Source organism: Betta splendens, chromosome 1, assembly GCF_900634795.4.
Source record: "Betta splendens chromosome 1, fBetSpl5.4, whole genome shotgun sequence".
Classification (NCBI taxonomy): domain Eukaryota; kingdom Metazoa; phylum Chordata; class Actinopteri; order Anabantiformes; family Osphronemidae; genus Betta; species Betta splendens.
The window spans coordinates 12,420,152-12,442,088 of record NC_040881.3 but is presented as its reverse complement, the minus strand read 5'-3'; the positions used below and the strand labels follow the sequence as shown (position 1 = coordinate 12,442,088).

Genomic DNA, 21,937 nt, shown 5'->3' with positions numbered 1-21,937 from the left:
TGTGTGTGTGTGTGTGTGTGTGTGTGTGTGTGTGTGTGTGTGTGTGTGTGTGTGTGTGTGTGTCTGTTAGTAAGTCTTACTAATGATATCACTGTCGCTTGATGACGTCTGCTCGAACCCCTGCCAGCGTTAATGGACGGGCTCAAAACTCTGATGTTGATGATGATGGGGGTGAGATGAGAAAATGACCGAATCTCAGTTAATACTGGGCTTCAGCAGATCGTGGTCAAACGGCTTTTACTGTGACGTTACGTCGCTGAGCTGCAATCTGCCTCCGTCCAACAGGGAAACTGTTAAAGCAGCCATGTGTGAACGTTACTGTGAGTTTTGATCAGATTAAACACAGACAATAGAGCAGAGAGAGAGTCATAACGTCCACACATTTGCAAACAACCCGGCCACTATAAGGCGTAATGTATTCATATATATATCGCAATGTTTATATTCACACATCATCCATGTTTTCAGTGTAAATGCACTTGGGGAGATGTGCAACAAACACATCCTGGTGGATGTAGCTGTCAAACATGTAAGTGCTGCAGGATTGTGTTAAACAGATGAATCCTTGACAAACTTACTCATGAATATTACCGCATCTGCTGTGAGCTTCGTGACACGCTGTTACTTTTTAATGGGGACGTGTCACAGCTTTCAATCGGGCAACTTCAGCTCCGTTCAAATCCCCGTGTTTGACTTTGGCGTTTCATATCAGCCACAGTGACTCACAACACACTCTGGCTCGAACTGAACAGTTATCGTCCAATAGCAGCTCACCGTTTGTGTTAATGCGCAGAAGAAGAACTCTCTGTATTCACTTCATGAGTGATAGATGCCTCTGTGTTTTATTCACCCACTCCCCTGAAGCTGGGTGAGAACAGCGTGAGACCCGTCCGTCAGATTGTTGACTGCTTGTGAATCGCTACTACTGTGCTTCGCGTGCCCAGAAAGTACACAGTGGGAAGGAAGGGGATTCAACATGTAATTTAATTTAGAGCGAATCTGACGTCTCAGAAAAAGTACCCCCGTCTCATCACAAACATGATTAAGCCAAGGACTCACGAACATTTGCACATATTCCACTGAGGCTCATTAAGTGTTAAGCTTCCTGTTAATCTGCTGCAAAGGTCAGATTCAACAGACCAGTGAATTCGGACTTTTGTGTTCAGGACACAGATTTTAACACGTTCACACGGGTCACGAGAAAAACAGCGTTTCATTTAAGATTGAAACTCGGCAGATGAGTGTGTGTGTGTGTGTGTGTGTGTGTGTGTGTGTGTGTGTGTGTGTGTGTGTGTGTGTGTGTGTGTGTGTGTGTGTGTGTGTGTGCGTGCGTTATGATGTCATCAACATATCAACACAACGTGGTGTTTTGCTGTGGAACAGGTGATGCTGTTTTATTCTTTAGAGAGATGCCACATTTCTTACGCCGTCGTCGTATCCATAACAACGAAAATATAGACAAATATCTACTGGTACGTTTGTACAACATACTGTCGTAAAGTACAACACATATTATGGACTTCACTAGTTTCTTTTTCAAAAGTAAAAGTGACTTTCACGATGAGACTCCAGTGATAGCTCCACGGTGGTGTTCTGCTCGGCCTCTCTCTCTCCGAGCAGCTGCGGTGGGCGATCGTGGCCGGACCCCCGCAGAAGTGACCCGTGACCCCTGAAAACCGGGCCTCACCACGTACACACAAAGTACGTACACAACGACACAGTCACACGAGCCGCCGGGTGTCCCTCCTGCACAGAATCCTTTTGAAGGACCTCCTGAAGTCGTTGTTGAAGATGGTGTAAATGATGGGGTTCAGCGCGCTGTTGCAGTAGCCGAACCAGAAGAAGAACTTGAAGAGCGTGTCCGGCACCCAGCACGCGGCGCAGAGCGTCATCAGCATGTAGGTGAAGAAGAAGGGGAACCAGCAGACCACGAAGACGCCGATGACCACCGCCAGCACGAAGGTGAAGCGCTTCTCGCGGTTCTGCCGGCCCCTCCAGCGGCTCCCCTTGGCGCCGGGCCGCCGGCGGGCCTCGGCGTCCCCGGGCCTGATCTGGCTCGGCCCGCTCCTCCCCGCGGCCGCGTTCCTCTTGACGGAGCAGGGGTTGTTGACCTTGTGGTCGGAGGACGAGGACTCCTCCATGTCCACGCCGTTGGCCTCCGCCTTCGCCTCCTCCGCCCTCTCCTGCAGCCGGACGTCCTGCTCCCCGTTCAGCTTCTCCGCCGCGGCGCCCACGCCGTTGGCCCTCGCCAGGGCGCCGGGCTTCCCGGCCGCCGCCCTCCCCCTCCTGTCCCCCGGCGGCGCCCGCGTCCTCTTCTTGGCGATCTGGTAGATCCGCACGTAGACCAGGACCATGATGACGCACGGCAGGAAGAAGGAGCCGATGCAGGAGGAGATGACGTACCACGTGACGTTGTTGATCTTGCACGCCGGGCTCTTCTCGCTGGTTTCCTTCTCCATGGTGATTAACGGCGGGAACGAGATGACCGCGGCGATGACCCACACGATGAAGATGATGCACTTGATGCGGCGCGGCGTCCTCTTCAGGTTGTACTCGATGGCCTGCGTGATGGACCAGTAGCGGTCCAGGCTGATGGCGCAGAGGTGCGTGATGGAGGCCGTGCAGAACAGAACGTCGAGCGCCAGGTATATCTCGCACCACACTTTGCCGAAGTACCAGTATCCCATGAGCTCGTTGGCTAAGGAGAAGGGCATCACCAGCGTGGCCACCAAGATGTCCGCCGACGCCAGCGACACCAGGAACAAGTTCTGGGGAGCCCTGAGGGCCCGGCTCGTGAACACGGCTATGACCACCAGCACGTTGCCGAACACGATGAGCAGGATCATGAACGCCACCAGGATGGTGAGCGGCACCGAGACGTGGAGGCCGTACGGGCTCCGCTGAGCCGTCAGGTTGGAGGCGTTGTTGAACTCCATCACCGGAGGTCGGCAGGTGTCCTCCAGCAGGAAGGGCAGAGCCGGACGCTGGCTGAGGGGGGGGACGTGATGGAATCACCCCCCCAGAGGTCCCCGAGTCTTTATCACGGAGCTCTGCATCGCCGTCGATGGGCTCTGATCACGAGGCTCAGTTCATCTGAGAACCAGAGCACAGGAAAGTCAGGCTTTTTTACTTAGGCTCATTGTGTTTATTACTGATCAGCTGACGTGTTGTCCCTGAATTTTAACAATAGACTGACGCGTAGTAATAATGAAACACTCCTACCGGAACAAAGAAGCGGTGGCAGAGACGCGCGCACGCTCAACTTCCTCGGACAGGTCAGAAGGAGGGAAGCGTCCATGCGGCGACGGCAGCGGGAACGCGTCAGCCCCGCGTCTCCTCTCTCGCGCTCCGCGTCCAGTTGTCCTCGGCGGCGGACGTAATGGAGCGCTAATCATGTTATCGCGGGCGCCGCCGAGCCGCAGTCCGCGCGCGGAGTCTCTCCCGTCAGTGCGAGCCGGAGCGCCACTCCCTCTCTTTATAGCCCGCACGCTGCAAGAAGTGTCAGCCGGGGGCCGACGCGCGCGCGGCGCGCGACGCGCGGCAGGTGACGCCGCCGCGGACACCTGGAGGCGCGGCGGAGCGACGAAAAGGAACGCGACCGAATGTATGGAGGCGAGCGTCGCTGGGAGGAGAACGGAGGAAAGGTCTCTGGGAAGAAGTTGAGCAAGAAAGTGAGCGATGTCAAATATGTCAGACGTTATGACGCATCTGCTGCGCACACAGCGTAAAGACCGACTTCGTACTTAGGTGTGTTGGAATCTCAAGACTCAGCTCCCATTTTAGTCGTCTCCACAATCCACGGAAAACTGAGGGGTTTGAATGAAGCACCGGTGAAGAAGGCGCACGCGTTAAAAACGGAACCACCTTCTCGGGACAGACATTTTTTGCAGCGCAGCCGCCACGGTCACAGCGTGGACGTCCACGCGGGCCTTTTATCGCTTTGCGTAAACTTTATTGGTTGATGCACTTTATGTTCAGGAGGAGCAGAGCGACTCAGCTGTCACCTGTGACGGACACACGTCCATCTTCCCTCAGATGATGTAAAAAATACAAATATGTTTTAATGCGACCGTTAATATATATTATTATCAGCACGCGGTTATTTTAGGCGCTTGGGGTTATTAAGTCTCGCAACACAATGCGACGTGTGCTCTGTGACTGTAGTCGGTCAGTCCTCTGGTTGAAGGCAAATATTTAACCTTAGCTGACACAGACATTAATTTACCCAGCGCTGTTTAACCAGGTCATGTTTAGCTGTCATGTGATGTGTACATCATGTCCCCGAAGAACCAGCTTCATCGTGTTTGTTTTCACTTCATAACGAAGGCGTGACGGCGGAGACGCGCTAGTCTGAGTCAATATGTTTATTGGTGGAATTAAAGTGCAATTGAATTAAATGAAACACACGTGAAATCAAACAGAAGTGGGACAGCGTGGAGGAGTTTAGATGAAATGATGACACGGGAGGTGCCAGTGACTGTATCTCGTCACCAGCATCGCTTCACGAGCACTAAAGCTCGCGTCTGGACTCTGTGGTGGAGTTCGATCGGTGTTTACGACGTTCCCGGCACCGGAGCCTCTTCCTGCTGCGGAAGCGCAGCCTCTCGCTCGCACCGTTTCCAGCATTGTTTGTGTTTCCTAATTAAATCTCTCTCTGGGAGGACGTCCTGGAAGAGGGGATTCCTGAGCAGCTGTGGACGCCGAGTCCTCGGCTCTCCGCTTCCCACCCACTCCACGGACGCGTGATTGGAAGTGCGCGTTGTTTCCCATCGCAAACGACGCGGTGACGTGTCACGGCAGGGAAAGAACCGGTGTAAATAATCAAATTACCGCGAGCGAGGGGCGTCTGGCTGCTGCAGGTTCGTGCGGCTGCTGGTGTGTATCGCGGCTCTGTCGCACGGCAGACGCTAATAAAACACAGTCTGAGCTAATGTTGTTAGTGACACCTGTTCATTTCCGACTATGACGGCTCTGAACGTCTGCATGGGAGCCAAATAAATCCTCACATCTGTACTTTCCCGTTAAACGTGTGTTGGTTACTGTTTAAACGAATAAAGGCAGAGAATGGACAAAGCAGCGTCGCCGCCTGCACTTTGTTACTTACTTCAGACGTGTCCGAGCACAGAGTGTACCACCAATGGGCCCGGGCTGGAAATAGCTGCCGGGCTCAACACACTGTTCAGCAGGTTCTTATTCACTTTCTGTCCTGCGTTTCATCTTCTGTTAGGCTGTAAATACGCACTTAGCTTTGATTTCGCCGAAGGCTGTTTCTGCTCTGTAATTTGGTGCTAATTACGTGGGAGACGTTCAGATGTTTGTTTTTTTTAGATTTTTAATTCTAGTTAACTGCAGGCTACGAGAAAGATTCTACAAGAGGCCTATTAAACTTGCAAAAATGTTAATGTGAGTATAGAACTCAGCATTAATAATAGATCACATCATTTACTTATTTTAGGGTTAGGTTTATTTATTTTTTATTATTTCCCTGTATAAGGATCGTACTGTTTGATAAAGCATCATGTCTTGCACTTATACTCAATTTCTTTTCACAGCTTTAAACAAACCGGCGCAGGTAGAAGGGGACCACCGCAGCTCGCGCACAGCTCTGCGTCGGTTGTGTGGACGGAGCGCGCACCTGATCGTGGCTTAGTGACGTCACTCACACCTGTTCCTGTCCTTCCCTACTGAGCATGCCGACCGTGGACCTCCAAAGCTGTAATTGATATACATTTACTCCTTGGATGAAACATGAGGTGGCAGAGTTCATATTCATCATGAAGGCAAAATAACGGAGTAACCGAGAACCGAGGCTTTTAACTGAATACACAACGCGCACCCGCGCACACGCAGCGCTCGTGTGAGGCGGTTAGTCACGGAAATCCGTCCAGGCTGAGAAAACGACACCAATCATGACTTGGAGTCGCTCTGCTGCTGGTTTGGGACTGGACGTCGTGTTGTCTTTTGTTCCGTTCTGCATGTGGATGCGCAGATATAGCGCAAGGATACAGTGACACCTGTCGTCTCCTGCAGACTCCGTGGGAATAGGACGACTTTAGGTTGCCACTACGATTTATTTCTGATACAAACTGAAACAACACGACTGATGGGAATCAGACAATCCTGCGGGGCATACGTGAATTTAGAAGTCTGCGTGTACTCTGACCGAACTCTCAGGAAAAGAGAAATACGCGCAGCTACGACCAGCACGTCATGACCGTAATCAACCAGCAGGGGGCAGTGTTGCACTGGAGCAGAGACAGTCACCGCTGAAGAATCAAAGCACTGTGACTTTGTTTTTGCACTCTAAATTCTATGCTGTATGATGAAGCAGTTATACTTATAATTATTATTATATAATGATTAAAGAAATGTGAGCATTATAATCAATGCAATGTGAAGCTAGGGCACATTTAAGAAATTGTGTTGATGTGCGTGTTTGTTTTATTAAAGATTAAAGATCTATGCAGGTCGGTGGAGTGATTTTGCTCAGCTGTAGCTGCCCAGATGTAATAAATGAAGTTGTTTTATGTTTGTATGTCAGTGAGGATTTTCAGTCAACCAGCTGAGGTTGTCAGGAAGCTCAGCCACGCTGCCTGTATTTTTCTATGTTTCTCAGATTCTCAGCTTCTGTAAGTGTAGGTAGTGTAGGTTTTTGACTGACTCTAATTTTGTGGAAGCAAAATGCATGCTGCCCTAGAAACTGTGTAATCTTTATCTAGCTTACACAGATGGGATGTTTAGTGAAATAGGTTCACAACACATAATAAAGTTGTAAATACAGTATTTATCAGTTTATTACAGTTAAAAAGATGTATTTACATACAGAACGTCACCAAACATGGTCATTTCATTCATTTGCAAAGTCGAACTCTGTGGCTTGTTGGTTTCTTACAATGGGGCGGCATTGACTGAGTTTGTGGTCTACAACCAAGCCTGCTAAAGAGTGCATCTTTTCTCTTTTGCCAAATAATACTTAAAAAAATGCTCAAAAGCAATAAAACTGAAACAAGTTAAGTAAAGCAAATTATTGAATTGCTGGTCAAAAGCCAAGTTCCTGTTACCAGCATCTGACTTTGCACAGTATGTACACGGGAAAAAACACCTCAGACTGCTCCTTGGACACCGTCGATAGCAATGAAGACTCACATAGAGGTAGTCATGTCCACAACTGCTCGTCCAGTCGAGAGACCACTGAGCCAAAACCTTCTAAGCCTGTTCAATCCGTGGCCTCACATCCCTTTAGTGACATTAAAGGAACAAAAAAAAGTGATTATCTGTCTGAAAACGGTCATGAAGGTTCTGCTTGGCGCACATAAGGCAGTCAAGTAAATGAGAGAGACGGAGATTATAAACAAGCGCGTGAGAAAGATTCAGGTGCTTCACATTAAAAGGGCCGTTCCACCAAAACCGGCTCGACTTCACCAGGATAAGAGGGCAGGAGAAGAGGAACACGCAGTTTAGTAAGAAAACCAAGGGGAATGTTGATGACTTGTATGAATATAGCTATTTTTCTTCCATAAGTACAGATGCCTAATGTGTATGTGGAGGAAAGTTCAACAAACTGAACATTCACACCTAAATGTTCCCAAAAAAAAAAATAAAATTAAAAGTTAAATCACTGTTGTGCTTTAAAACCAGTTTTCGCAGAAAAGAAAACCATGCAAGTCAGTTTTGGTGGAAATCCCCTTTAATGCCAGTAACAAGTGAGACGCAAGCTAATGTACATCCACTTGGTAGCATAGTGGCATTATCTTCCATAGCACTCTTTGTTGTCCTGTAGAACTCTCATCACGTCACACATGTTGTAATACCGAGTCCACCATAACATCAGATTACTGTACAGAGTCAAAGGAAAAATAAAACGAGACCCAAATTTACACTGTAACCACCAGTTGCTTGTCATCAAGTACAGTCAGTGGCCATAGACACAAGGAATAGCCAGACACATAAAAAAGACCATTAAGGCTGCTTGTCAATGTAGATTAAGTAGGATACGCATTGCCACACAATGCTTTGATACCCTTTGCAATATACAAAAAGGGAGCATTTGCAGATACACCAATAGCCACTAAATTTAACTCCTCTATGCAAAAACACCCAATTCTGACCCAGACAAATCATGTCAAATAAGTGTTCAACATGCTTGTTTGCTGTACAAATTAACCAGGCAAAGAAAATAAAAAAATACAAATTGTATGATCCCAGAAAAGAGGGGGAGGAGGAAAATGACTCTGCGACACTCTCGTGGCCTAAAATCACAGACAATAGAAAAATAAACACCAAGTTTACTCGGATTAATTTGGATCCACCAGTTTGCAAATATAACGCCATCATAAGGTTTACCAAACAGCTTCCAGTAGCCGATCTGCCTCTCCTCCTCCTAATCCACAGCAAACCAAAACTATTTCAGGACCTGATAAATGCTCTCCAGTCGATTAGCCCAGTTCAGTCTCTGGCGCCACCTCCCATCATTCTCTGCATCTTCATACACTCAGCATTCTTGCAAAATGGCACAAGAAAAAAAAAAAAGGAAAGGAGACTGAATGTAAAGATGGGTCACAGCGCCCTTGCTGCATACCTAATGCACATCTCACCTTTGAGTACTTTGAAGGCATTTTTCCACACAATTGTTTACAGCTAAAAGTAAATACACAAGAAAGAAACTTCCAAAGCTTTTATATAAAACCCAGGAATGCAATGCCTCCGGTGTGTTGTTGAGCATGAACACAGAAAGCCCTTTTTACAATTTTTTTAAAGTCTTTTTCTGACAGTCTTGTACTGTAACTGAGTTAAGCTCAAATATGCACCTTGTGTTGTCTCATCGTTGTCTCCGAACGATTTGATCTGTGAGAAAACCACTGTGCCTGATGCCAAACCGGAAAGGTCAGTGGATTTGTCCGTCAGGTTAGATTGAGTGGAGTCTGTATCAGTGTTGGGAGTGGATGACGACCCCGCCCCCCTCACCCCCCCGTCTTGAACAGCATATGTTTCAGTCCGCGAATAGCAGCAACAGGTTCTGCTGGTAAATAAGAAGCAGCGGTACATTTCCCCTCAAACCTGACAACACCCTCAGGTGAGCCACGGTGCACTTGGCATCAGGAGACCAAGCCACAGGCCACACAAAACACACCGAGCTGCTGCTGCATAAAGTAGACCCACACATTTCAATGCAAAACAGAACCGTGACTGCATATGGAGATGGGAAGCAAAACATTTTTGAAATTAAACAAAAAAAAAAAAAGTTTGGATGAATTAATTTGTTGCCAGGATTTTTAATGTTGAGTTACTTAAAATAATGCTATGAAACTGAATACACATTTCATCATTAGAAAAAACAGAAAACATTTATAAAGAAGGATTTAAAAATGCTGACCCAATCTGCAATGAGCCATTCTGGTGCAATGAGGAACAAATCAAGGACAGGGAAATTTGAAACGTTGTGCAGACTTGCAGACCATTTTACAGTTCAAGAGAACAAGTTCTAACAGGAAAAAAAAGCTATTATCTTTTGAGTCTAAAAAAAAGCCAATATATTTGTGATACAAATTTACATGATAAACCGTTTAATAGATAAAACATTTGTGAAGATAAACCCCTCCTTTAAAGAATCAATCAGAGGCTACTGTGTTTGTCTGATGATGGCAATGTCCTAAAGTGCACAAGAGCAGCAGCATTGCTGGGACAGTGTGGGACAGAAAAAAAAAAGATATCACTTTAAAATGACAAAACTAAGTGAAGGGAACCATTTGTGTTAAGAGACACACCTCATACCTGGTCAAAAAAAGAAGCTAAAATGAAAGATATGGGCAAAAAAAGAGGAAGTGTCAATGAGAAACCTAACAGTGATTTATTATGAAACCTTTCTGAAGCTCTCGTACACAACAGCTTTACCAAAAGACCCCGATCATTTTTAAAAACGCTTGATATGTGGGTCAGTGATCAAGTGGATGACAGGTGTGCAGCCCACCACTGAAGATACTAACCAAATTAAAATTGCACTCAAGGCAACAAACAGAACACCTTTAAAAGCATCTCTGTCCTTTATCCCATCACCTCAGTATCCTGGACATTTTAAAATCAATACATTTTTCTTACGCTAAACAATGTGGATGGTGGTCACAGCACCGCCGGATACGAGTCCAACTTGCTCCCACCCCCCAAGCCTGTGATTGGCGCTTCTCATATGTATACATCCCTACCTAACGTCAAACAACTACTGCTGTTAAAAATATCTCCAATCAGCCTATTTTACAACTGATATTTAATTTTACAGATAATTCAACAACCAAAAAAAAAATGTTTAAAAAAAGTAAGATCAAACAGCAGTAATAAAAAAACTGAAATAATTTATATCTTTGTATTCTCATGGACAATTGCGTTTAGAAATGAACCACGGGATCACTCTAAACATAGGCACAGTTTTTAAAAAACATACAATTTTTAAAAAATACAAAAAAATATATATAAACACTCCATCATTAGACCTTTGTTCTCTGTGGTCAAGAAGCAATTTAACATAAGTTATGTTGAGGAAGTTGACGTAAAAAAAAAAAAAAAAAAAAAAAATGAAAAGAAAAGAAATACAGGGAATATCAAAAGGAAATACAACATGATGTTAAAATTACGGCAGCAGCAGTAAATGTGAAGTTCAAAAAACGTTTGTTTTTGCATACAATTGTATCCTTGCTCACATAATAGATGCTTGTAATTACTGTAAATACATTGGCAAAGGGAGCAACATTTTATATGGTTTAAAGACTTGCCATTTAGCTCACGGCTACTCCTTATAGGACTCTATAGATCTTCAGTTTTGGCAAAGAGTTGGACCTATTTTCCTGTGATTCGGAATGAAAGACGAGTGTGGCTGGGGTCTTAGAATGACCCTTAAAAACTCTGGAGAAAGACAGGAGTCAGGTCTCCATAGATTAGCCTCATTTCTGCCCGAGTGCAGTAAAGAAGCATTTTCCACCTCTTCCTTTTGTTTGCCCCTGACACTGATTGTGGCCAGTCTATTTTTCTTTACAGTGTATGTTACACGTAATGGGGGCAGCCAGGCGAGAGGGTACAGAGCAAGTGGAGGGTCTGGAGTTAAGAAAGCCTAGGATTGAGCTGCTCTTCGCTCAGACCATGGCACGATATGGTCCCTGCATCTTGAGGAACTGAATGATGAAGGAGGGGCCTCCCGCGACAATCTGGGGTGGCAGGTGGCTGAGAGGACAGTTCTCGATGCTCATGATGGACAGCTTGCTGCAGAGGGCCAGCTCAAACGGGAGGCTGTGCAAGTTGGGGTTGTCGTTGAGGTATAGTTCCTCCAAGTTCTCCAGTGTACCTGAGGGCAAACACAGGTGTTAGTTACAGTTTATTCCATACCCCACGCATCAGTGCTGCATTCACTCTCTGCTGCTTAAGAGACGATAAATAACAATGTTCCCTGAACAGTGAAGTTAAATATTTAATGAGATCTAAAAGAACCATAACACCTTTAGGTCACATGCATTACACATAAATTTCTGTTCCCAGTGTCAGCACTAAAAATACAAGCACTTTAGCCTTTTCCCCTCCATCCATTTTAATCCCTGGCTTAACACCTAACCTCAGCAGTAACCAGGTTGAACCAATCGCTCTGAGGAAGGGTCAAAGGTGGGACACGCTGCACTGTTAAGCTTTTAAATCCTAATTGCTGCTTTTATTAAAGGAAAACAAAATTACACTTACAATTACAAAAACAAAACAAGTGGTCAGTGAAATGAGAGCAAACCGTAGTGACATTTTCAACAGCAATAACTGCACAGATTAAAATTGAGGTCTCCTGACCAGCTCCCACTCCTGTTGCAACAATGTGTGAAACACAAGTAAAAAAGCACTTTTCCAGCATTCAAGGTCTACCCCTACTGGTGTAAGTGGTGGGCTTTGAAAGCAATACGTACCAATCTCCTCAGGAAGGTGTTGCAGCAGGTTTTCTCCCAGACCCAGATGTGTCAGGTTGATGAGGTGGCCTATGCCTCTGGGTAATGTAGTTAGCTGATTATTTGTCAACACCAATTTCTAAGTAAAGAGAAGGGGCACAATGTTTTTGCAAAGACTTTTCTCATTGATAAATGTTTTAGTCTGAATGTTGCATTTTAAAAGAAACAGTACATGGATTTGATGAAGGTTTGTTGATAAAACCTATGTTTGTCTGTAGCATCACATTATTTTTTATTTTTGTTTGACTGATGCAATGATGGTATTTCAGGTTGAGTCTGTGCCAACTCGTCATAGGCTGGATGGTGTTTACCCATCAGTAAAACTTACCTGTAAATCTTTAAGATAAGCGATTTCATTAGGGAGAGATTCCAACTTGTTCTCTTCTAAGTCAAGTTCACGTAGCTTTCTTAAATTCCCAATACCATGTGGCAACTTCTTGAGAAGATTATTGGACAATATTAATACCTATGAAGATAATGAGAATTGTCACAATAATTAACTCATTAAAATCACTGGGCCTTACACATATTTTCTTAAAAGCAATGAACTATCAAATTCTTACACAAAGATTTCATTTCTTTTTCTAGAACACTCAAACATCATCCATGATAAGACTCAAGTTTTCTGTTAAATAAAATGTGGTAATTCTTAAAACTCTTCTGAGAACAATAAGGCTTAAAATATGCAGAGGATGTGAGAAAAGTGGTCAGTGTGGAATCTGAACTCCTTGTTTTCACTAAAGCTCACCTCCAGAGAGACCAACCCACAGACGTCCTCGGGGATCTTAGTCAGCTGATTAGTAGCCAGGTTAAGCTCAACCATGCTAGTCCATGTGCCAAAGTCTAAAGGCAGAGACGTCAGCTGGTTGTCCTGAGGAAGACAATAGCACAACTTCATTCGCAAAAGAACGCACAACTTACTGGATCAACACAAGGACAGAGCTGTTGAAGACGCTGAGCAAAGCAGTGGACTCAGCTCTCTTGCCTGCGCTCATAAGACCATGTTTTTAAGTGGAGATTGTAATCCAAACTATATGCAATGCAGAAACGCAAGAAGGTCAGTTTCTTCTACAAATAAATAAAAACTTAAAAAAACATCCCACTATAACGAACAGACGTGTCCTGTCCAGTCACTAACAGGTAGCAGCTTTTCTGTTAAACAGTGGAGATAAGATGGATAGGAGGGTCCACTCCAGTGTCATGTTCTTAAAATCTCAAAGTAGGACATAAACTGTATAATAAAGTGAAACGTCTGTGTGTTGGCTCACAGACACTGTGAGGAGCGGAATACAATGGAACCATTGTAATCATTATTAACACCTGTGCTTTTTCTATTCTAACAAGCAAATGCTTAAAAACAGAGACTGCACAATGTCTTGAGATCTTCTAACACCACCTACATTTGGTTCAAAGAAAACTAAAATGCTGACAACAACAAGCAGGTTTTGTTTCATAACCATTATTACACAGTAAAAATTTCCCTAACAGATTCGTAGATGAATATGCATACCTTCATGTTGAGTTTGCTCAACACTTTTGCCCTGGAGAAGATACCAAATGGAATCTTATTGATGCGGTTGTGCTCCATGTTGAGGGAGTAGATGGTGGAGAACTGGGATGGTCCACCCACAGGATACGACTGAAAGCAGTTCCTCGCCAGTGTCAGACTTGTCAGATTCACCAAACTTGAGAGCAGGCCCTGATTAAACACAAAAATAAGCAAAAAAAATATGTTTTTGTTCCTTTATGCTTGGATTTTAGCATCTGTAAAATCCAATAGTCAGATAGTCATCAAATTAGATTATCAGTTTGTTTCAGTGGTTTGAATAGAATTGGAGTACCTGTTGTTGCCTTTTACCTAAATTGAATAAAATGTTAAACACCAATTATTTTTTAGGATATTGTTTTTAATTGTTCTTACCTCTGGCAAAACTGAAATGTTGTTGTTTTCGAGGTTCAACTCCTCCAGTTCTCGACATTTGGCTAAAGATCTGGGTATGGCTGACAATCTATTATATCTCAAACCTAAGCGGTTAATGCTTGCCAGGTTGCCTGAAACAACATAACAAACGTACTTTTAAGCCTTTACAGTATTCATCACATATCCAGATAATGCATTATATGTTATTAAAAAAGCTCAGCAGTCCTAAAATATAAATAAATGACCTATTGTTTCTGGGAGGTCCAAAAGCTCATTGTGCTGCAAGTCAAGGTTGGTTATCTGTGTGCAATTTCCAATCTCCTTCGGTAGATGCTCCAGCTGGTTATGAGCAACATCCAAAGTAATAAGGTTGCATAGCTCCCCTGCAGAAATACGCACACAAAATTCAGATTGGGTTGTTAATTCAGGACAAATGTTTTACCAGTCAGTCTCAGTCCAACTACAAATACTAACAATTTTTGCAATAGTCAGATGTTGAGGCATAATACATAATTTGATAAACTTAGATTTACCAAAAACATTTATATTTGCTTTGCCTAGAAATTTGTCAAGTCAACCCAAATTGGTGCTACTCACCTATCTCTGCGGGCAGCTGCTTAATCTTATTCTCACGAATGCTGAGCATAGTGAGCTTGGAAAGGTTCCGAATGTCTTTCTCCACTGTTGTTATGCGGTTGAAGCGCAGGTACAACGTTGTCAGAGATGTCAACCGGTAGACAACAGCCGGTATTTCTCTGAGCTTGTTGTGCCGGAGGTCAAGCATTCGAAGCTTCTTGAGTGAATCCAGGGAGTCAGGCAAACTAGTCAGAGAGTTCTCACTAAGTGCCAAAGTGACTAGGCCTGATAGGAAACCCACCTCGGCCGGCAGACTCTGCAGCTTGTTGCTATACAGGTAGAGTTCAGCCAGCTGCGTCAGCTCCTTAATGGAGGTGGGCAACATGTGAATGGACCGTTTAGAAAGATCCAGTCTCATCGAATTCTCCTCCCGGCACTTGTTAAGTTCTTTGATTACCTCCGCATTGCTGGACTTCTTGCGAGTACCTGGTGCAGGGTTTGGCCGCTTTATTGTATTATCCACAGAGAAGGCAACACCTGGTGTCGAGCTGCTGGTGTCCTTCTTTCCTTCTTTGGCATCTTTCCCTTTGGTCTTTGTGTCTTTGCCACCATCCTTGACCAAGCTGGCCAGAGCCTTGGCCTCCTTTTCCCTTTCTTTCCCTGCTGGACCACCTTTTGGGTCCTTCTCTTTCAAGTCTTTTTCTTTGCCTAAAGTACTACTCATGTTGACGTTATCGGGCCTCCTGCAGAGTTGCTCATGAGAGTCTCTTTTGACAGGTTACTTATTTTGGCAAGAAAGGGGAACAGACAAACATCCCTGTGCAGGCCCACACCTTTATGGTTATCTTTAAAATAAAGGTCTTATGAGCCAAAGGTTTATGGATAACGTTTGTTACTTTGCTAAAATGTAATGGAAAAACAAATCCTTTGAAGCAATTGGACTATAGTATCTATGGGCCGCATGCTTTGTGTTTGAACTGCATACAATCCCAGATCCTTTGGATAGACGTTCTGTCTGACTGCAAAGGTTGTAAAGGTGTAGTTGAAGATTTGCTGTTGGGGGAAGAGAAGAAAATGCATTTTCAAATGCACTGACACACATTTTATTCTTAACAATAACAAAGTAACAATGATAAACTCCAGAGGTTTGACATTGTTCTTGTTGGCTCTTTGTTTCCTGTCAACTTTGAAATAAATAAATCAAGCATTTCCCAAAATAAGCAAAACTGTTTTTCACTTGGATATAGTTTCACATCTAGAGGACACTGGGACAAACATGCTAATTATATTGCATCACGTCTTACTTTGTATAAACTACAAATAGTAAACTGGTTTCTCTATAGATGGCCGCTTTTCAGGTGGCATCTGTTTGGCATCTGCAGGCTTGGTGAATAATATGACTTCCTGGTATTGTACACAACCCTTTTCTATCATCATAACATAGGGGATATTACTAGCTTGTCTTTATCGCTGTTCCAGCACCTAACCTCCCAGTGAACACTACACTAATGTCAATCCAACACTTGACGTATTTGCTGTGATGTGATAGCGATAACAACGTATGAGTACACCCACAAAACAGACTATACTAAAACTCGACGACAGGTGGCAGAGAAAAAGCCTTGCACAGCCTGTAGTTTCCTCTTTTCATCTTTATAGCAGCAACATTTTCAGGCAAATTAAAGATTCTTATGAGCCATACAATACAAAGCAGTACAAGATAATATAGGATAGAAGCAAAATATTTAAATAAGCTATTTTTGTAGATAAGTTCACAGAAAGCCAACTGTAGATTAAGTGCAGTAAAATATGAATACATTATGAAATAAAGTATTATATTCCTGGGATTTTTCTTCTTTATACACTGACAGAATAAAAAAGCACTTCTAACAGGTCTTGTGGTGTCAGAACCACAAGGTACATGGTGCATTAAGAGTGTTGTGCTAGTCCAAGTAAATCTGTTGAATATACTAAGCATATCCTCACACTAACTTACTCCTACAAAACAAACAAGGCCCAGCGACTGTTGACATTACTCTAAGGCTACAGCCCCACCTCAACATGCGTTGAGGTGGGGCTGTAGCCTTAGAGCCAGTTAGCCATCCTCTATAAAGTCTGAAAGGCAACATTAATGTTGAATATTTACATCTCAATGACATCTAGACAAAACACACAACACTGTGGGTCTTTACATGGCAAGCTAAGCCTGAATGTCTCTAGCAGCCCGTTCTGTTTAGTCTCTGTCACTGTGCAGAGCTTTGCAGCAATAGTACATGGCAAAGAGAGCTAAGTCGTGGCAAAGAGAGGCAGGTTTGGCTCAGGATCAGAGATAAGTTGAAAGGTTAGTTCTGCTGAAAGCAATCTTTAGAAGTGGCCTTCAAAGTATGTAGTCCCCACAACAACAGATCATATGACCTTTTTGGTAAATGCAACATTCGGTCAATAGCAGAACCCCACATATGACAGAAAGCTCGGCAGTGTGTTCTGCAAAAGTAAAAAGGTACCAACTTCTTGTTCTGCATATTATAATTGAGGAGATGACCATATAACAATGACTACAGGGCAAACCTGTATACAAAATAATGACAATAACCAGACCAGCCCATCTGAACTAAACAGTGCACACTACTTCCTTTTATGGTAGTCCTATGTTCCTTCCTTGGTTCATCATTCTGTTAGAAAAACTCTGCATGTAAATATTGTCTGTACAGGTTTACCACTGTATTCAGCAGCTAACCTCTCTTTAAAACGCTGAACCAACAGTTTAATTTTAAATTGTGCAAGCTCACTTTGTAGATAAATTCTGTATGTGCAAATGGCATTTTAACTCTCCTATCAATAATGACATTTTTGGCAAAGATCACAAGCTTAGTAGCTCATGCAGGTATTTGTTTTTTGTTTACCCAGGACATACAACATAATAGCAAATCTGAACCTTTTAAAAGTACGCAGGGATCTCTGGAAGCACAGTAGTTCTATATTTAGGTGACCACTTGAGAATTATGAACATAATAACCAGATAACCCCAACAATGTGAACATAAAAAAGACTTTAATTACCTCCAGGAACAATGTGGTAAAGCCTAAAAACTCTCACTCTGTTGGTTTACAACCATTATAATGGTCTACCTTCCAGGTGTGGGTTAATCATTTTAAGATGTCCTTGTGTTGCATGCTCACCAAAGCTACAGCATAAAGTTAAGCAGATAAGCAAGTCATCCAGTTGTGTATACATTGTGCAAGTCCATTAGATTAGGGCTACTCATTTGGTAAATGTAAATGAGGATCAACTCACATATGGCTTTAAAAAGAATCTAATGCATGTCCAGCACAATAAAGTGCTACTAAACACTTTGACTTGATAGTGCTTGCAACCCACATTGAGACTAATGAACTTTCCATTAAGCATAAATTGGGCCCATCTGATAATGCTAGTGCATTAGGCCCAAGCCGAACTGTCTCACGTTATCCAGCATTTGGTGATGTATTACAATATAATCTGGATCAAATATGTGATGCATCAGTATTGGCTAATCACAGGATACAATGAGCACAGCAAATATGTGATAAAATAAAAACCTACCACAAATATTGGAAATATTCCGAATCCTACTCCTATATTGCTTCATGACAGTTCACTTAAACAAACGTACAACAAGAATTAGAGACCGGGACTTTACCGGTTTGTTAATCTAAACAATTATTTGTGTGATATTGAAGGTAGGATAACAAAATGAGGTGAGGTGGCAGCTATGAGCTGCAGCCAAGGTGCTACACGGAACTCTACAGGACGCAGCTAGCATGGCTACGTCTGCCAGCGGCAAATTCGTAGAAGCAGAATACTGATAAAACGGCACCAGGTCGGCGAGTAATTCATCGATCGCGATTAATTGATATACAGAATATGGAACAAGAAAACTGTGATGTTGTCACTATAATGTCGTTTGCGTGCCAATACCTGTGAGCTAACTACACGTTAAGCTATGTTGTGACTGTTAACCTTGTATCAACTAGCTAACTATAAGTCTTTAGCCGACTCCCGTGGGCCTAAATGTCAGATTTTCCCTAAAATAGCTTTAAAATCGTTTTGTCTCTAATACGTCAACGTTTAAAGTATAAAATACGCTTGATCAACCAGGTAAAACGACTGACAACAAGACAGGAAATCAAAGCAGCTAAACGTCAACAGCAAAGCAAACGTCAGTTGTGCCAGACTGCTAAACTTGCTAACGTCAGCTAGCAAGCAAATTAGCCACAGGCTAGCTGTCTTTCGGGGAGCAATCAGCAGTCAAACTTAGAGCACCACCACGTCAACACCGAGTAGCACACGGTTGGTGTCACGCGCGTCAGACGGTGCCAAGGGCGTGGAGGTTTCCCGGCACATTCACTCATATCCAGCGGTTAACTTCACCTCAAGCCGAGCTAGCTCTGTGTGCCTGTAGGCCCAAGCAAAGGGGCTGTCGGACGCGGTCCGACCCGTCCGTTCGCTCGCTCGCCGCGAGTTCGCCCGAGAGAGGAACCCTCTGCTGCAGCCAGCTGAGCGCAAATGAGCAGCGAACCCCCGAGGAAACGAGCCGGGCCAGTTCGCGTGTCAGCAGCGTCGGCGCTGGAGGCGCACGGGGCGCGGACGAGCCGTAACGTTGCATCCAAGCGCCGTCCCTGCACCGAATATTAGCCGAGAAAAAAAGAAAACACTCCGAAAAACAGCGGCCATTCCGAAGCTGAACAAAAGAGTGCGTCCGTACTCGCTACAGCAAAACCGCCTCTTGGCGCTGCGCGAGTCGTAACTGGCGGCTGTCGTCTGCGGTACCTGTGGACTGACGCAGTGGAAGCAAAACGTCCATTGTTATTGTGTTAATATAACAGTTTTACCTTCAGAGGTGTGACTCCGCCATCCTTACTGCTTCCTCCTCTTTTCCTACACTGCTGCTCGGCTCCCTCCCTCCCCTGACACCAAACTGCGTCATTCGCACGCCTAACCAATGTTATCACGAGACTTTGAGCTCCAATCAAATATTCCCTCATAAATATTGGCTTCATTTTCTTTGTTTACAGAAACAGGTACACTGTGGACACAGTGGCTGGTCTTTGCAGTAATAGTAATAATAATAATAATAACAAACCTCACTGTGGTTGTGTCCAAAATATACAAAAGTGCATGTCATTTCATATAGAAACATATTTTAAAATTTATCTGTTGTACATAATAATTTTTTACACTTGGAATGGTTTTTATTTCAAAGGTGTAACTTGGTCCAAAGTTAATACGCAGCATTTGTTCACCGGTCTCAGAGGAATCGTGCATACACATCCCCAGTGAAATTATTACAACTACTGTACAAATCTATATTATGGAAATTGAGTGTGTACTCACACAAAATAAAAAGAAACGGCATCCAATCATTACTCACTATAAAGGTAGGCTAAGAAATAAAAATAAAAAAAATCCTTTTATACTGTATGACGAGTCCAACTTTAACATTTTTGGTTCCAATCACTGTCCTCTTTGTACAAAGTGTAAATAGATGGTTTGTGAATGTATGGTTTACACTCTGAAACAAAGAGGAGGAGGTGTGATTGTGTAGAGATGGCTTGCTAGTAACACTGTGGGTGACTTAAGATTGAGGTCACACTTACCCAGCACAGCATGTGACAGCTACATTCCATCCCATCTGGTTTGCTCTTAATGGGACCTGCAAAGATAATGACCCTATACACACCTTTAGGTTATGTAAGAGCTATTTGTCCAAGAATAACATAGATGGAATGCTGCATCCAAGGACCTACATCCTGTTGCAGTAGTTTATGATGAGCTCTACTGGAGACTAAAGGAAGTGCAACCAATAAGCACTGGAAACCTCTGAGAAATCCTTCAAGTTAGTTGGAAAAACAAACCAGGTAACAAACTCATGAAAAAGCAGATAGATGCCGTCCACAGCTTTTGACAGGTGTGCACACATTTTTGTACAATGATGAATCAACCGTTCAAGTTAAGCAATAAAAACAAAACAACATTTTTGAGTGACAGGGAAAGAAAAAAAATCTTCTGCGTGGCACCTGAAGGTGGCAGTAGAACTCGGCGACTGTAAAATTAAGAGGCGAAGAAGATCACGTGACACTAGCTGACGCGTTGGCTTGACAACCGCTGTAATCTTTGCTTGGTTTAGAGGTGGGTCCTCAAATATTCCGCTTCAGCACCTTTATTTGACATATTCACACATGGCGACGACACCACCTCGACTGTATTTTCAGCAGTAATAGCTATGATAGGAATGTGTGGTTATGCCAGTGTAGCCAGTCGATGCTATGCTTGTTAGCTTTTAGCTAGTGCTTTAGTGCTAAGTCGTTCTTGCGTTAACGGATCTAAGAAAGTGGGAACTCAGTTAATCCCAAATCAAGTTAACAGAGTTAAGACAACCACGTAAACATAAAATCAAAGTTAGTGATAACTCAGAAATCATCTAAGCGTTAGACAAGTGAAACTAGCCACGGGCCACGTTAGTGGACGTTAGCGCACTGTTACACTACACTACTGTTTAACCACAAGGCAACGTCGGCACATACTTTATAATCTGTGTATACTAATTATGTATATGTACTGTAATGTATCTCACGACTATTAATTTAACTGAACTTTCCACAGTAGCTACACAACGTCGACATTTCTCTGCAGTTCATTCTTTGCAGTGTTCTACATAATTTGGTAGCATGAAACGGCGCCATGTAACATTTTGTTAAATGTAATATTTAAATGTCATGTTACCATTTCAGCGAACACTCAAGATACGATGCCAGAAGTCAAGTCGATATTCAGAGAAGTCCTGCCCAAACAAGGTTTGCACCACATCACTCCACAAAACTGCTGTGACAGCAGCAGTTAAGACAACGAGCTGTTTGTGAAACACAATACAATATTTGAACTGTTCAGAAATCTGCAAAATGAGTCCGTAGGCGTCAGTCAGTGTTATGTTCTCCCGTTTTACAATCTTGGTATTACAATTCACCCGAGATCATCTTGCAGAATACTCGGTTATACTTTGGGTCTGTACTGCATGTACTACGACAGATGTAGTTCTAGTTTTAATGTGTATAATGCAGTAACATCAAATTCGTAAAATTGGGCCACACTTAAAAGGTGGAGGTTGAACGTTTGGCTGAGAGTGTTACTCCAGGTTTCAGACTTCATTTAGCATAGCAATTCTCTGCTACACAATTTTTAACTAACCAGACTTTGGTCTTTGTATTTAAGTCAAAAGAAATGTGAGAATTCACTTGTTTTTCTGTTTTTGTAATGTCTACAGGGCAACTTTCCATGGAAGATGTGCCTACCATGGTTCTGTGTAAGCCAAAGCTGCTCCCACTCAAATCAGTCACATTAGAGAAACTGGAGAAAATGCAGATGGAGGCTCAAGAGGCTGTGAAACAGCAGGAACTGGCACTAAAAGAGCAGTAGATGCCCGGTGCATGAGTTGCTA

At 43.6% G+C, this 21,937-nt stretch overlaps 2 protein-coding genes and 1 long non-coding RNA gene across 5 annotated transcripts; 1 reads left to right on the top strand and 2 right to left on the bottom strand.

The window, feature by feature from the left end:
* Window positions 1-1,364: 1,364 nt before the first annotated feature.
* On the bottom strand, window positions 1,365-3,621 carry adra2a (adrenoceptor alpha 2A). The gene is made up of 2 exons (XM_029172608.3): window positions 3,223-3,621; window positions 1,365-3,093 (listed from the first exon to the last, which is right to left on the bottom strand). The coding sequence occupies exon 2, from the start codon at window positions 2,934-2,936 to the stop codon at window positions 1,722-1,724; it is 1,215 nt and encodes a 404-aa protein (XP_029028441.1). The 5' UTR covers window positions 2,937-3,093; window positions 3,223-3,621; the 3' UTR covers window positions 1,365-1,721.
* Window positions 3,622-5,266: 1,645 nt separating this feature from the next.
* On the top strand, window positions 5,267-8,589 carry LOC129603942 (uncharacterized). Its single transcript, XR_008694355.1, has 2 exons — window positions 5,267-5,403; window positions 5,553-8,589. It is a non-coding gene; the product is annotated as an uncharacterized LOC129603942 (long non-coding RNA).
* On the bottom strand, window positions 6,765-20,345 carry shoc2 (SHOC2 leucine rich repeat scaffold protein). Of its 3 annotated transcripts, none has more exons than XM_029172498.3 (9): window positions 20,100-20,345; window positions 14,485-15,516; window positions 14,133-14,270; window positions 13,888-14,018; window positions 13,477-13,665; window positions 12,715-12,837; window positions 12,295-12,432; window positions 11,928-12,045; window positions 6,765-11,329 (listed from the first exon to the last, which is right to left on the bottom strand). In XM_029172498.3, exons 2-9 carry the CDS (start codon window positions 15,185-15,187, stop codon window positions 11,121-11,123), a joined length of 1,749 nt encoding a protein of 582 aa, XP_029028331.1. In that variant the 5' UTR covers window positions 15,188-15,516; window positions 20,100-20,345; the 3' UTR covers window positions 6,765-11,120. The 3 variants fall into 3 exon arrangements, with proteins under 3 accessions (XP_029028331.1, XP_029028085.1, XP_029028258.1); XM_029172252.3 differs by lacking the exon at window positions 20,100-20,345 and adding an exon at window positions 19,335-19,454; XM_029172425.3 differs by lacking the exon at window positions 20,100-20,345 and adding an exon at window positions 18,874-19,297.
* Between the last annotated feature and the right edge of the window lie 1,592 nt (window positions 20,346-21,937).

What these genes read in the sequence shown, in the direction of transcription:
- adra2a (XM_029172608.3), bottom strand. Translation starts at nt 2,936, where the DNA reads ATGGAGTTCAACAACGCCTCCAACCTGACGGCTCAGCGGAGCCCGTAC.
- shoc2 (XM_029172498.3), bottom strand. Translation starts at nt 15,187, where the DNA reads ATGAGTAGTACTTTAGGCAAAGAAAAAGACTTGAAAGAGAAGGACCCA. An exon ending in GCAGCTGCCCGCAGAGATAG is followed by an intron (nt 14,271 to 14,484) that starts GTGAGTAGCACC and finishes GTATTTCTGCAG; the next exon opens with GGGAGCTATGCAACCTTATT. An exon ending in GTGGGTTGGTCTCTCTGGAG is followed by an intron (nt 12,433 to 12,714) that starts GTGAGCTTTAGT and finishes TTATCTTCATAG; the next exon opens with GTATTAATATTGTCCAATAA.